The sequence below is a fragment of the Boeremia exigua genome, assembly GCF_020726555.1.
Source record: "Boeremia exigua strain MPI-SDFR-AT-0100 chromosome Unknown C7974scaffold_5, whole genome shotgun sequence".
Taxonomy (NCBI): Eukaryota; Fungi; Ascomycota; class Dothideomycetes; order Pleosporales; family Didymellaceae; genus Boeremia; species Boeremia exigua.
In genome coordinates this window covers 180,690-194,467 of record NW_025763522.1, presented here as the reverse complement: position 1 = coordinate 194,467, position 13,778 = coordinate 180,690, and the positions used below count along the sequence as shown (strand labels likewise).

The 13,778-nt window shown below is 47.1% G+C and overlaps 5 protein-coding genes across 5 annotated transcripts; 3 read left to right on the top strand and 2 right to left on the bottom strand.

Moving 5' to 3' along the window:
* Positions 1–2,177: 2,177 nt before the first annotated feature.
* C7974DRAFT_375099 (uncharacterized protein) lies at positions 2,178–3,954 on the top strand (the record flags this gene model as incomplete). The annotated part of the gene is made up of 3 exons (XM_046140188.1): positions 2,178–2,247; positions 2,492–3,343; positions 3,440–3,954. 3 exons carry the CDS (start codon positions 2,178–2,180, stop codon positions 3,952–3,954), a joined length of 1,437 nt encoding a protein of 478 aa, XP_045997714.1.
* Positions 3,955–4,218: 264 nt separating this feature from the next.
* Positions 4,219–6,676, top strand: C7974DRAFT_423395 (uncharacterized protein). Its single transcript, XM_046144381.1, has one exon. It carries the CDS (start codon positions 4,275–4,277, stop codon positions 6,231–6,233), a length of 1,959 nt encoding a protein of 652 aa, XP_045997713.1. The 5' UTR covers positions 4,219–4,274; the 3' UTR covers positions 6,234–6,676.
* A 90-nt stretch (positions 6,677–6,766) lies between these two features.
* Positions 6,767–7,999, bottom strand: C7974DRAFT_391820 (uncharacterized protein). Its single transcript, XM_046141617.1, has one exon. The coding sequence runs from the start codon at positions 7,902–7,904 to the stop codon at positions 6,975–6,977; it is 930 nt and encodes a 309-aa protein (XP_045997712.1). The 5' UTR covers positions 7,905–7,999; the 3' UTR covers positions 6,767–6,974.
* A 1,344-nt stretch (positions 8,000–9,343) lies between these two features.
* Positions 9,344–10,210, bottom strand: C7974DRAFT_308831 (uncharacterized protein; the record flags this gene model as incomplete). Its single annotated transcript, XM_046138192.1, has 1 exon — positions 9,344–10,210. A coding segment is annotated over one exon (867 nt), but the record flags the coding sequence as incomplete, so codon positions are not given.
* A 702-nt stretch (positions 10,211–10,912) lies between these two features.
* Positions 10,913–12,349, top strand: C7974DRAFT_391818 (uncharacterized protein). The gene has a single exon (XM_046141616.1). The coding sequence runs from the start codon at positions 11,199–11,201 to the stop codon at positions 11,886–11,888; it is 690 nt and encodes a 229-aa protein (XP_045997710.1). The 5' UTR covers positions 10,913–11,198; the 3' UTR covers positions 11,889–12,349.
* The last annotated feature ends 1,429 nt before the right edge of the window (positions 12,350–13,778 follow it).

Sequence of the window (13,778 nt, the reverse complement as noted above, 5' to 3'; positions counted from 1 at the left end):
TCCAGCCCCCTCTGCCTCTTTACCTCTTACCTACTATCTCCGCCACCCCCTTCTTACCACACGAGAAAGTTTGAGATACAGAACTTGATGTCTCCTGTCTTGCTCTGTCTGCGTCTCTGCGTCTCTGCATCTCTGGCAGTTCATCCGCCTATTCACACTCCCCCGGGTTCCAAAACCTAAGGTCCAAGGATCCAAGATCCAGGAATCGAAAGTACCCACCTGAATGTCCTCCCTCTGCTTCTCCGCGCCCGTCTCCAAGATTCCCAGACATCTGTAATTCGAAGTATTCAAATTTTAAAACGCACGTTCAGATGGCTGGTTGGTGTACTGTCTTTTCATCTCTCGGTCCGGCGCTGTGCTCTGAACAGCCACAGTCTCGAGTCAGTCGTTGACACTCGAAAGCCGGAGATTAGAAAAGCAGTAGAACGTTGGATTATGTGGCGTGCCTGCTTTTCTGCTCTACGTCCATACAGTTGGACTATCACGTCAAAATCGGGGATGTTGGAAGTTGAGATGTGAGATGGGAAATTCAAGAGTTGGAATGTTACAAGGCGGGAGGCAGAAGGTCGAAAACCACCAAGCGTAGAGTACATGGCCTCTTTCCTGCTCCTCTGTTCTGCACATTCACCGTGTGAATGTGAAAGACAAAATGCGAACCCTGAAAGTTGAAAATTGAAAGTGGAAAATGGAAAGCTAGGAGTTCTAAGAAAGTTCGAAGGTCTGAAACCGATGGTTGCCATGAAATGGCTTCTGCCTGCTGTAGCCTGCACGCCGATGATCCAAAACCGGCGTCTGAAATCGATATCCTGCCTGGAAGTCAAAAACCAAACGACCGTAGGCCACTAAGCAACGAAAATTTATTGTGTTTTCTTTTGCCGTCGGTGTCTGTCTGCTCTGCGTGCCTGCAGTCGCAATCTGCGATATTGAGACCTGGGACGTCGGAACTCGAATGACACTACCAACATTCTCATGACTTGCGCTGCCATCTGGTGCCCTAGCATGTCGTCCTCTATCCTCTATCCCCTGCCTATGATCTGGAATCAAACATCTGCAATCGAAAGTCTCCACACGAAATCTAAAAAGTCTGAAGCTACCATTTATGATTTGGTAGCGAGGTTTCAAACACAGCCTTGCCTGCTGCAGTCCGCCTGCTCACAGTCCAAACCTAAAATTGACGCTTGAAAAGTCTAAAGGAGACACTGATCAACCCATGTGGTGTGCCTGCTCTTGTGGCCTGCGAACCTGGAGTCTAGAGCCCCGGAACCTAGGCTTCCGAATCGCTGTGTTCACGTACCCATGTCCTCATCCTTAGTGCGGTCTGCAGTCTGAAAGAAATAGTTTGAACCCGGAATGCTTGGGGTTAGTTTGTTGACGCGCTGATGTGCCCGCCCGTTTCAGTTCTGCACGCATCCGGTTGGAACGCTCAAGTCTTGAGTCTCGTCTCTTGGTTCGGATGTTGGGAGCTCCAAGAAAATTGACTTGTCTGAAATCCACGTGGTCTTGGCCGATGGGCTTTGCTTCTGCTCTGCTCTTCTATACTCTGCTCTGTTTTGCCCGCCCATCGTATGAACGAAGAACTTGAAAGTTGGAAGTTCCAAGGAAATCGGGAATACCAGAGCCCATGACCCATAGGCTTTGTTTCTGCTCTGCTCTGCTTGAACCCCAAAGGTAAAAGTGGGAAGGCCCAATATAGAGGATATGTCGGTCCATGGGTCTCTGTCTTGTTTTTCTATTCCGCATGCCCACAGCGCGAGCACAGAAATCTCAACAAATCTTGATTCTACTCAAAACGCGAAAGTCGGAAGCCCCAAGGAAGTTCGAAGGTCCAAAACGAGGATTCATTCGACCAATGACTGGTGCCTTGCTCTTCTGCTCTACTCGATCTACATACCCACAGCGGGACCAGACCTGAAAACCTAAATGCTCTGAATCGTTACAAAGATTCTTACATGTCCTACCTCTTCCGTTCCATACCGTACACCTAGAGTTACGCAATTGGAAATTCGAAGACTTACAACTTCCACTGAATCCGAATGCACTAAAAGATGAAAGCCCCACTTGATGTCTTCCTCTCTTAATCTGCTCTGTTCCGCATATTTGAAGCCTGTAGGTGGAGGGTAAAAGGTAGCCCATTTCTCCCATTGATCGTTGTTCAAACACCTAAAACGAGTACATGTATGGTTGCAAGTGAAGAGGCTCAAAGAATTGTCATAGATAGAAGCACCAGTCTTTCAGACAAGTTGCATTGTGTGCCGGTACGGACGATGAAAGGATGCATACGTTTTGTACAATTTCCTTGATTAGACTGTTTCTTGAACAATGTTGTTATGGAAAGCCTGAAAAGTTATACACACTGCTCGACACGGCTTTGTTTGGACTAGTCATTCAAGTGAATCAAACTGAAACCGAACAATGAAACAGTGCAGACTTTCAGAATGTTTCTAAATCTTACGCATATTATATAGATTGGATGCATTATCGTTCGTCTCAGTATCAACAATTTCACACTCAGAGTACATTACTCCCCTGCGATGGCACCAAAACGACCAACCCCCTGGCGGCAACGGTGGCGATAAGCCTACCAAAAAGCGCAAAACAGGTGACAAGGAAGACGAAAATGAAATTGAAACTGCAAAATTGCAAAAAGCTAATGCCGGTAAATATCAGCTTGTGTCAGGAAACACTGATCCTCCAGAAGTCAAAAAGGCCGATGCAAGCAAGCTTACCCTGCATTTCAAGGATGTGAAAACCGGGAAACAGCAAATGTTATCATACCCAAAGGCGCACGCTGATATAATGGACTGGAACAATAAGGATCATGTACAAAGACTTCAGAAGTGGCGCCGTCAAGTCTTTCGCCGCCATGGATTCCAGGACCGCGGTGTTACCAATTGGCAGCCGCAAGAGGAGGCCTTTCTTGAATTACTCTACCGCTTGCTACAGCAGCGTGCTAACAGTGGTCAAGTAGTGCGTAGACCTAAGGTTGCCCAGGTCATGGAACACTTCAATGCATTCTTCGAGGGAAAAGTAATTGCGGACAAGGGTGGGAACCAGATTCCTCCTCGAACAAGCCGCAAGGAGGACTCGATCTCTAGTAAGCTTAAACGGGGAGATTCACTTGGAAACTTAGTCACTACGGTAAAGGCACAGTTAGTGGACGACAGAAGTGTTGAACTGTATCTCCCGTCTATTACTGATGCACAATTGAATCGATTCATCGCAGACGGTCTAAGCCTGCCTCAAGGCCAAAATGATGTCCCGGTTACCAAAAAGGGTGCAGGTGGCACATCAGCCGAGGATCCAGGGGAGACTGGTAATGCGGCCGCTGGAAGTAAAACTCCAGGTGTGGACGTCATCGAGGCAAACACATAGATCCAAGATGATCCCCAGAGTACTGGTGTGCAACCCACTAATACCAGTACCACAAACAGACCTGCAGGAACGGTAACTATCATTAGTAGACCTGTGGAGACAGCGGCTGTCCTCACTGACTCCGAGGAGATCAAAACTATGCTCGAAGATGGGTGGTCGATTCCCACAATATCCGATACCACGGAGGCAGTAGAAGAGGTTGACGAGAGCTTTGATACCCTTGAAGACTCATGGATGTATAAAGCAGTTGAATCACTCGAAGATCGTTGGAAACGGCGGGATTTTGGACTTACACGTGTAAAGGGTCTCAGTGGCATTCGTTCGGACTGGTATAGCGATTTGGCAGATGATACAAAACAGGTACGTGGGCTAGAAGAACGTCGGTTGGAAGCTTCACATGTCAACGCTCTCCTCGCGTATGTGGCTTGCCCGCCGATCGGTTATGGTGGAGATGTTAATGCATTGATGGGCACGATCAAAGCACTGTCAAAATGGGAGCGTGCACTAGTTAGACAGAACCAGAGAGCCCTAGCTTTACAGCACGACAACGCCAAAGCTAAAGCACCGGGGCGCGATAGTTAGGCATTAGATGCTTAGCGTGATTCAATATTATGCTTTCAATATTTTCAAAGGGTTTAGTTGCATGTTCTTTGTTTCCCGGAGCCGCGATCGTGCGCCAAGCTCGTTTCCATGCTTTGTTGCCGAACGATGTAGACTAGCAACCTCTCAAGATTGGGTGGATGATATTTTTAGCGCATATACGAAGAAAATGAGATACTGTGACTGGAACAAAGAAGAACTTCGGCGTCTTGAATAGAAAACTGCGAACGCCGGCCTCCGGTACCTAGGTGGCTCAGATCTCATACTCTAGGACACGTCCTGGAAACTCCTTCTCGAGCATAATGTCAAGTCGAGGACGCCAAGGAGCAATCGCAAAAGCAATTCCCCTCAGGAACCCAACAAATCAAAAGGAATGGCCCTCGGAGCCTGCAAGTTTAGAAGAACTGGAGCAGCAGTGGATACCAGCGACAAGGCGTGCACTCCTGACTTGGCTTCAGGAAGCGAGGAATAGAGCCACACAGAACTCGGATCTGGACAAAATCAAGCCATGCAAGCAAGCGCTCGACGCAGAATGGTCAAATTGGGTAAAAGAGGCTGATCTCGAAACTGGGACTATGAAAGGCGGCACGGTAGCTGCAACCGACTGTGAAGCTGCCATGCTTCGTTTACAGCGAGAGTACCAGAAGGTTCACAGTGACTTGAGCACCGATCATAAACACGATGAGTACCGCTATGCTCAAATAGCGTGGGAAGACTTTTTGTACTTCCAGAACGAATGGAATCGTCGCTACCTGGAGGTTAACAAGATATACTATGAAACCAGGCAAGAGGCTGCAAGCGCCAAAAGAGCCGACCCGATACTCTATTTTTACCAACTCTGGAGAGATCACCTTTGGGAGCTATACACAAAGTTCGGATTGGGGAACAGAAACTCTTCGCCAAAGAGCGTGACTCCAGATGTCGCGCATCGCTATTCGCAGCCTCCAAGAGGGACCACGTCTACCAAACTGAAGGCGTATAGAATACGAAGCGAGCAACTCAAGCTCAAATTTCCAGGGGCGGACTCACGCATCGTGGATTTGGATAAGCTGCTCACCACCAACATTCAAAGGAACCCCAGGGCTACGGAATGGATCATAGATCAGGATATCTTCACTCTTGAACAAGAAGAGAAAGATCGAAGCTATCTGCAAAGCCCTACCACCAAAGCTCTGCTGCCCACAGGTCATGATTTGCACCACGGTGTCCTAGAGACTAGTTTCGACTGGCCTACCTCATTCGATGCCGATGAATGGGGAAACGTGATTGCTGTAACTGCGAATAAGCGGGATTATGTGTATGAGGAGGAAGAGTACCAAACAGAAAACGGCAAAACAGATCGACGTTACAAGAAAGATGGACAGGGTCGTCCCATACGACTCACGGAAACTTGTGGGTACATAAAGGAAAAGCACAAAAAAGAGAGTGAGGTCTTCATTCACGATCTTAATGAAGATGGCAGTGTTGTAGGCCGTGACAGAGGCGGCGTCTGGGTCGGACGTTTCGGAACCGCAACTGAGATCTACTACAAGCATGTGCTCAAAAACCGGAAAAAGATACCCGACATACGATACCGCTCGAAATTTCAGTTCAAAATCGTGAAAACCAAGTCAAAGTGGAAGAGGGTGACCAGATACCAGCGCCACCTTCAGTCAGCCAATGGAAGGCTTGATACGAATGGCAATACACTCGTGGATCAGCTCTCTGACGACGAGGCTGTTGATTGCATCAAGTCCAACTTGAACTTTTGCCGCTCCGGGAACGTTCAGTCTGATTCTGACCCTCAAAAAGCTCGGCCAGTTGTGATAGACAACGGCAGTCACAGCAGTGATGATGATAGCAGTGGCGAGAGCGACGAAGATCTATTCGCAATTTCGTATCGCGAATGCTCAGGGTCAGTCAGCGATCACGCACGAATTCTACTTGTGAAGCTGAAGTATGAAATCGGACGCGTAAATCCACGATGGACATACCGCGATGTCCTCAAATTAGTGGCAGCGGGAGCACTCGACGAAGAGGTGCAAAGGATATATCGAGAGACTTACACTCTCCCATCAACGTACGACTACAGCTCAGAGGTACTGATCAGCGCGACGCGACAGCTTATGGCCTGGGAGAAAGATCTGGGAAATGCTGGTTGGACTGTTTCCTACGTTGCAGCAAAGCTGTCCGGTGAGCTCGAGCCAGACGAAGGTGATCTGGAGAGTCAATACCAGGCCCGCCTGATACATCAAAGACCGGATACTCCCAGCCCAGAATAACGCCCGTGCTGTTGACTTGCTCGAGCGTTTGCCCAGACAATCCGGCGATGCCGAATGGGACGCTGTCAAGATTGCCAGTGCGCTACAAGACGAAGACAACGTTAGCACAATTGAAAGGAAACACAGGGATTCCATTCAGCCTCTCAGAGACCTTGTGACAAAGCGCTCAATACCCGGGGTCGTTCAGCCAAAGGCGTCGTTCGTCCTCGAGAAACGGACCATGGTTGTACAATGGTTTCTAGATAACAAAGATCCAGCGGTCTCATAGAGCTACTCGCTGATTCGAAAAGAAGATTGTGGTGATGTGCTTAGGGTATGTAAGGTTGCCTTGGAAAGTAAGGACGTCTACCCGACGAGAAATGCCCTGACTTCGAGGTCCGTCATGAACGCGGTCAGACCGCGCTCTGAGCGGTATGTTGTTTGACAAGGTGGTATAATTCGGTTAGAAATAAACGCTCTTATTTTGGAAAATGCATAGTCTCCTGTTACGTGTGGACCAATGATATCGGTGACGTCAGAGGGCCAATATCTACCGGCGAATCCAGCGTGGCCATTGACATTTGAAAAGCGAGTCTTAAAGCCTCTATAATTGAATATGGCTACTTCTACGTTTGCCCAATATTGTAATACAGTACATGGCTTCGGTCCATAGGGGGTGCCCATGTCACGTGTGTACAGATTACTACCTAGGTAAGCCAAGTAGTTCGGATTTGCAAAGTACTCCAAGCAAAACTGAGCTCCTTACACTGTTAAGAAATCGGCAGCTTTTCCCTTCGGCGCTGCAAGCTCAAGAATCTCCCTACTCGTCGTCTCAGCCTTGCATAAACCGTCCCACGCGGTCTCGGGGGCGTGACTGATTGATTGAATGACGTTTTTCGACTCTGATGAAGCCGCGACCATTTCGTCCAAGAACGACATGTCCTTAAACTTGACGTCAACCTTCATTGCAATCCGCTCCTCCACCATCGCCACAATTTGTTTGCCTGTGATATCCTCCGGACCATTCAACACATACTTCGCTTTGTTGTGCACTGAAGTATCTGCCTCAAGTAAGAGCTTGGCCGCGACGATGCCAACGTCATTGGCGTCGATAGCTGCAACCGGTGCGTCTGCACTTGCCATCAATCGAAGCGTGCCTGGATTCTCTCCACTCCGAACTCTTCTGATCATATCCGCAGCAGGACCCACATAAAATGATAGGAAGACATTTGGTTGAAGTGACGTCCAATGTAAGTTGTCAAAGGCTGGCGACTCAAGCATAGTTTCGATGGCCCAGTGCGTACGTGGGTAGTACGCTTTGCAGTCCGGGCGCACGTTTGCTGCTGTTGTGGAGATGCGCACAACGTACTTCACTCCAGCTTGAAGGGCTGCATTGTGAAAAGTCGATTCCTCAGCGAACTGGTTAGGCTGGTTGTGAGAGGCGATGAAGGCTCGGGCAACTCCATGATCCTGCAGCCATTCAGAGGTGATTTCCGGCCACTGAATCTCGACAACCTCAACGTTGGGCAGTTTGGCAATCTCTTTCGACGCGGAGCTGTCGGCGGATCGCGTCTGAGCGAGGATGCGATAGTCGGCGAAGTTCTGACTGTTCTGAAGGCCTTTGGAGAGCGTTTCGACGACACTACGCCCGGTATTGCCTGTCGCACCAACGATAAGAAAGGATGGGAACATCGTGTAAGTGCGGTATTTTTGAATGGATGTTTGAATGTTCAAAGCTACCTTCTCATATTTATAGCTGTCTCATCTGCAAGTCCCTAAGCCATTGTCACTTCAAGTCCGTCCGCATGTCGTCCGAACTTTAGTCAGTAATCATATAAGTACAGCCATGTTGAGTTACCGCACTGACGATGGGCGCGCTAGTGCTGTTGCAAATGCGAACGCGAGACACAGGCATCGAAAACGGCCCCACAGCGGCTTTCCGTTGACCAGCCTTATGTCTGAGACTCTATGCTATTGGTGAGAACACCCTACTAGCACGGTCATTGAGCATGAACAAAAGCATCGAGAGTTGATCAAAGGGGCAAGTTTATGTAATCAGCATGACGTCATCAAAATTGCATTTAATTGTGCAAAAGTTGCCTTTTGCACTTACTGGTCCCCTTCAGATTGCTCATATGCGTGTTCGCGTAAGCTATTTACCTTGCGAGCATGCTATGATGTATGATATCGAAAGTGATTGACAGAACCAGATTGCTCATACCGTCAGTCAAACCCTGTAGTGTCAGACTTTGAAGCTGGTGTCTAGCTTTGGTGAAGACCTGCGTAAATGCTTTGAGATATCTGAATATTTATCCTCCAGTCCAAAATAGGGAGTGCATTGAACTTGCATCCTACACAAGAGGGTAGTTGTCAATGCAAATTCTGCTGACGAATTAGATACATGCATATCGAGCGCATCGATCGATCATGAAGAGGAGCTGATGACTTTCGCTGTTTGCGCGTTAAAAGAGTTGAAGTCGTAGGCTGCGAAATCACAATAAATGATGCAACAACCACATACTGAATAAGATTGAAATTTGAGTTTGACTACTGTACTCTGCCACTTTCGACTACAAAATCTCCTCCTCTACATCATAATTCTCATCGATCTCAACGCTGCGAACTGCCCTCTCAGCAAAAGCGCTGTGAGCCTCAGACCTCGCAGTGGCAACTTCATTCTCACTAATCACCTCATGAGTGGAAGCTGCAACCGCTCCCTGATCTGTGACAGCCAAGGTCTCAGTCAACTTGACGCCCTGAGACTTAATCGAACCATTAGATGGTTGCTCGGACACAGTAATTGGAGGTTCTACTGCCTTGTGTTCGGCACCAGCTTGCACGCGTTCGGAAGCGGCTTTCTCTGCTTCTTCAGCAGCCTCCTTCGCCATTATCTCGGCATATGTAGCATCAGCTCCGGCAGCCAGCTCTTCATCTGGCTTTCTTACCTTCCTGGACTTGCCCTTCTTCTTGATATCACCTGTGGCTTTGCTCGATTTTCCAGAAGACGGCTTCTTCGGCATCTTCGGCACCTTCAACGTGGCCACTTTCTTGGTGGCCGCCTTTGCCTTCACCTGTTCTCCCTTCCACTCTGCGTAAAGCTTTTCAAGTGGGATGTCCCTCTCGGTCGCTTCCGTTGGTGCTTGACCTTTTATGTACGAAGACTGATAAATACGAAACTCATGTTGAATGCTTTCAGTGAAGCGGCCGCTGGGATAACGACCAGATTCAGGTGCGGTGATGGGATAGGCTCGCTCATTGAACTGCTCCGCAGCATCAAGCATTGAGATATCGGGGCTTTCGGAAAAGATTTTAGCAAGAATGCCGCGTTCGACTTGATTGAAGGGCGCTTCTTTGTTCGACTTGGATTTAATCGCCTCCTGGAGTGCTTTGTTTACGTCATTCAGAGCACCGGTGTCATTCCAGACTATCGGCATACCATGCGGATAGTAGTAGCCTACTGGCACGCGACGAGGCTTTTGATCCTTGCTACTGATGGGTCGTACGTCCATCAGTGGAAGCCACATGTGAAATGCTTGATCGTAGCCGTTTATATAGCGGCTACCACGCTTCAGACGAACAGAACCCTTGCGGTCTTCCCAGAGGGCTGGGCGAATAGCCCCTTCGCTGGTGGTAGCTGAGGGCTGCGGATGAGATGGTCTCTCATAAGTTCCTGGGCGTGGGACGATACCCCAATGTGGCTGAAGCTCGGGGATGTCGATATAAGCTGGCTTGGGCTTCCAGGGCGCAAAGCCGTCGCCAGCCTTGCGCTTTGTCTCCTTCTTATTTTTCTTCTCTTTTGTGGCCACAGGCTTATCATCGGGCTTTACTGGTGGTTCGCTCTGCGGTGAATCGCCCTGGATATTTTCTATTAATGGTGATGGTGTATTATTGACAGTTTCGAGCGGTGGTGAAGTCGCCTCCTGAGTATCCGGTAGCTTTGGTCGTTTAGTCTCTGGATGCTCTTCAGTAGGAGAAGAAGGTGCTGAGCGTTTTGACATCTTTCGAATGGAAATTGATAGTTTGATCGATAATCTTTTGTTTAGAGATGGATTAGATGTTGGGAGGGTTTGGTCTGACGGCGGTATAATATACACGGATGTAGGAAGAGATGAAAGAGTCATTGAGATAAAAGGACGTCTCGAACTTTGATTGTGCATTGTTCATGGCCCTTCGAGATGTACCAATGTGAAGTCTTTGTGGTCGACCGTGGAAGAACTGGCCCAACAAAGGACTTCACCAGCACAATTCATTGTGAAAGAAGTTGGAAAGGATGAACGAGGTCTCCAGAATCAAAGTCGTTTCGAAGTCATCTCATTGCCTTCTCATACGAGGCGATATGTCGCGCCGTGATCTGTCTACCTCCATGTGCTTTCTCTTACTAGGTGCCTGTGTACGCAATCGATTTGCATATTACATAAGGTCCAGTTCTTACCAGACATGTCGGACGGATAGAACCTTTTTCTTCGCGGGTTCTAACAGAGCGCCCTCAACGACGACATCAATCTCACAGGAACCGGTTGGGACCTGATTAGATACGAAGCGGTGGATAAGCATCGCTGCGTTGAAGTGGTCGAATGAACCTCTGAAAAGAAGCCTTTCGCTATACCTGGAGACAGTGGCTCCCTAGTGTACATCGTGGTCAATTCGGTTGTCGTCCCCCTAGGAATTCACGTCGGCAGATCACTAGCGCCGAAAAACAGTGGCTTCTTCTTGGGCTTGGACGCTCACGCTATAGAAGCCCGACTATAGGACTTGGAATTTGTCTTTGCTCGAGAATTTTCAGCCTCCCTCGACATGCATTATCTAACTTTCGCTGATAATTTCCCATGCATTGCGTCACAACACTAGGCTGAACCACAGTAAGCCAGAGGCCCAAATTAAGGTCTCCACTCACGCTGTGACCCTAGTGGAGACGAACCAAATCTTACATTTTGAAGCAGTGCATAAGCGAGCTTCCGTCCAACGTTGTTTTCATTCAACATTGTCATGCTCCCTACCAAAACACAAATCAGACTTGCTTTCGCACCAAAAAAGGCTCCCACAGCACAAATAATGACCAATCAAGAAGCAACAGTAAAGCATTCGGACGAACGAGAGTCAACGCACGCACACAAACGTTCCCAACGACCGCTTGCGACAGACAACCAAGACAAAGATGACACCAAAGACAGAGATGACGACCATGTCACAGATGACGACGAAGCCACAGATGACGACGAAGACAACATAGATTACAGAGAAGATGATTTCGACTGGAACCAAGACTTCAGCGCTCCACCAGTGATATATCGGACGCCTGCACCTTCTAGGAAGCTTACAATAGATCTCGAAACTTTTCGTCGCATCTGTGAAGTCTGGAAATGGGACGACTTAAATACTGAGCAGGAACCACATGTGCTAAATGTTGCTGAGAGCCTAATTTTTGATCTTACCTCTGGGGTTTGGGACGAAGATTACCGGCCTGGAGGACGGAGTTTTTCTATCCATGCAGGCGTGCAGTGGTATCTACGGAAGATTCTATCAGCCGCTGGCTACACGGTTGGTGACACTGGCATCATATTCGTGTGTTACTGGTCTCCGGCTCGTCCATGTAAGCCACTACCTGATTGGTTTCCAGTTAATGTCTTGCAATTTGAGGAGCTCCCAGAAGATGTAATGGGATATGTTAAAGAGTAGTTAGTGGCTTTGCTCGTGCAGACTGCTCGGGGAAAATGATGATTGGTATGCGCACTATGTAAGAAAGGCTGAAGGAACTTCCACTGATGGAAGGTTTCGATAAAACATCTAATCATTGGCGTGCTTGTGTGCTTCACCGGCTCTGGTCTCGGAAGGCGGAACATCCTCCCACCGATTGAGACCCTTGTCAATGTGAAAGGTCGTTGGTATACGAGCGGTGTCAAGTCAGATGACGGCTGACATTCGGAGGCAGAGGTGGCGGCAGGCAGTGCACGGCTGCGAGGGGCCGACACGGCTGAGTGTCAGCGACAGTGCTGCCGGGGAGTTCAAGCAAAAACATGTGATGTACCCTCGTCGACCATCAAGCTCATGAGCTGGATGTTGGAGTGTTTAACACTGTCAGAAGTTTGCAAGGTAAAGAAGAAAGGTGTGCGACGGATGTTGCACACGACAGCCGAAGGTGGTTTGATCGACGAACACGCGAGAACATGGCGCTAGGAGTACCGTGTCCGTGCGCGTAATGCGCGGATTCGCGTAATGCGCCGAACCACCAAAACACCCCTATTATCTTACCTCTATAACAACACAACGCGATAGGATTAGAAGAAGCCCTTTTAGAGTGTGATACTTTTGCATCTAAAGATAAGATCCTATAGTCTAAAATAGCTAAAAAGTATAGTGTTGTGCAGTTAACGTTAACGCGCACGTAGAGGGGTAAGACATAGTTGCATAATAAGAAGGCTATTACATAGTAAAAGCTCACTCTATAATAAGAGGAGGAGCTTGTAACTTATATAGAAGAGCTTACTGCTTATTCTATACTACCTATAAGGGAGATAATATAGAATTTTGCGTCTTCTATAGCTAAGGAGCATATAAGCAAGAGCTAGGTTACTTAGTTTATTAACAACTACTCTATCTATCTTATCTCTTAATACTTAATAGGTATAGATGCTAATTGCTATAATGCTAATTTATATACAAAGTATAAGCTATACTTTAACCTACTATAACGCAAGGTTACTAAGTATAAGGTTAAGAGCTGCTATATATATAATATAGATAAAAAGGGGTTTATAATTAGGATTACTACTAGAATAAAACATATGTTTAGTAGGTAGATATAGGAGAAGAGGGAGGTTAAAGTATTACTTTAAGATAGTAATAGAGCCTAGGTTATGCTGCTAGCTTATATATATAGTAATAGGACTGCACTGCTACTAGGCATCCTCTATAAGTCTGCTAATAGTACTATCTAATTAAGCTAGGTAGAGGAAGTATAGCTAGGGGTATATAATATACTTGTTTCCTTATTACCTACTAGCTAGACTAATAATAATATAGGCCTTACCTAGCTTTAACAGGTGTTTAATTGCTTTACTAAGACTAAGGCGCAGAGGAAGTAGCACCTTCTAATCCTTAATAGCTATAGATCCTATATAACTATAGACTTTATTAACTACTATAATTAGAATAAGATACTACTAGCTATCCTTCCTCCTTACTTAACCTATATGCTGCAGCTGCTAGATATAGTAATATTTAAGCCTCTCTTAACTGCGTACTTAAAGAAGCTTATAATATACCTTTATAATAGCTAGAGACTATTAGTAATTAAGAAGAGCAACTTCTTCTACCTATTCTAGAAGGCCTAGATAAGCACGTTTACTTAGGAGTTAATACTTAAGTCTTTTAAGGCAATAGGTATAGCACCCCTCTAACCTAACGTTATCTTTTACTGCTTTGCTAAGCCTTCTCTCTAGGCCTCTAATGCTAGCAGAAGCTCTTCTTTAACTTATTCTAGCAAAGATTAGCTAAAAATAGAGACTCTACTGTGCAAGGTTACTAAGAATAAGAGTAGTAAGGAGTTAAAGAAGATTAGCTACTTGC

Bases quoted from the DNA above. Each gene is read 5' to 3' on its own strand.
- C7974DRAFT_423395 (XM_046144381.1), top strand. From the start codon at position 4,275: ATGTCAAGTCGAGGACGCCAAGGAGCAATCGCAAAAGCAATTCCCCTC.
- C7974DRAFT_391820 (XM_046141617.1), bottom strand. From the start codon at position 7,904: ATGTTCCCATCCTTTCTTATCGTTGGTGCGACAGGCAATACCGGGCGT.
- C7974DRAFT_391818 (XM_046141616.1), top strand. From the start codon at position 11,199: ATGCTCCCTACCAAAACACAAATCAGACTTGCTTTCGCACCAAAAAAG.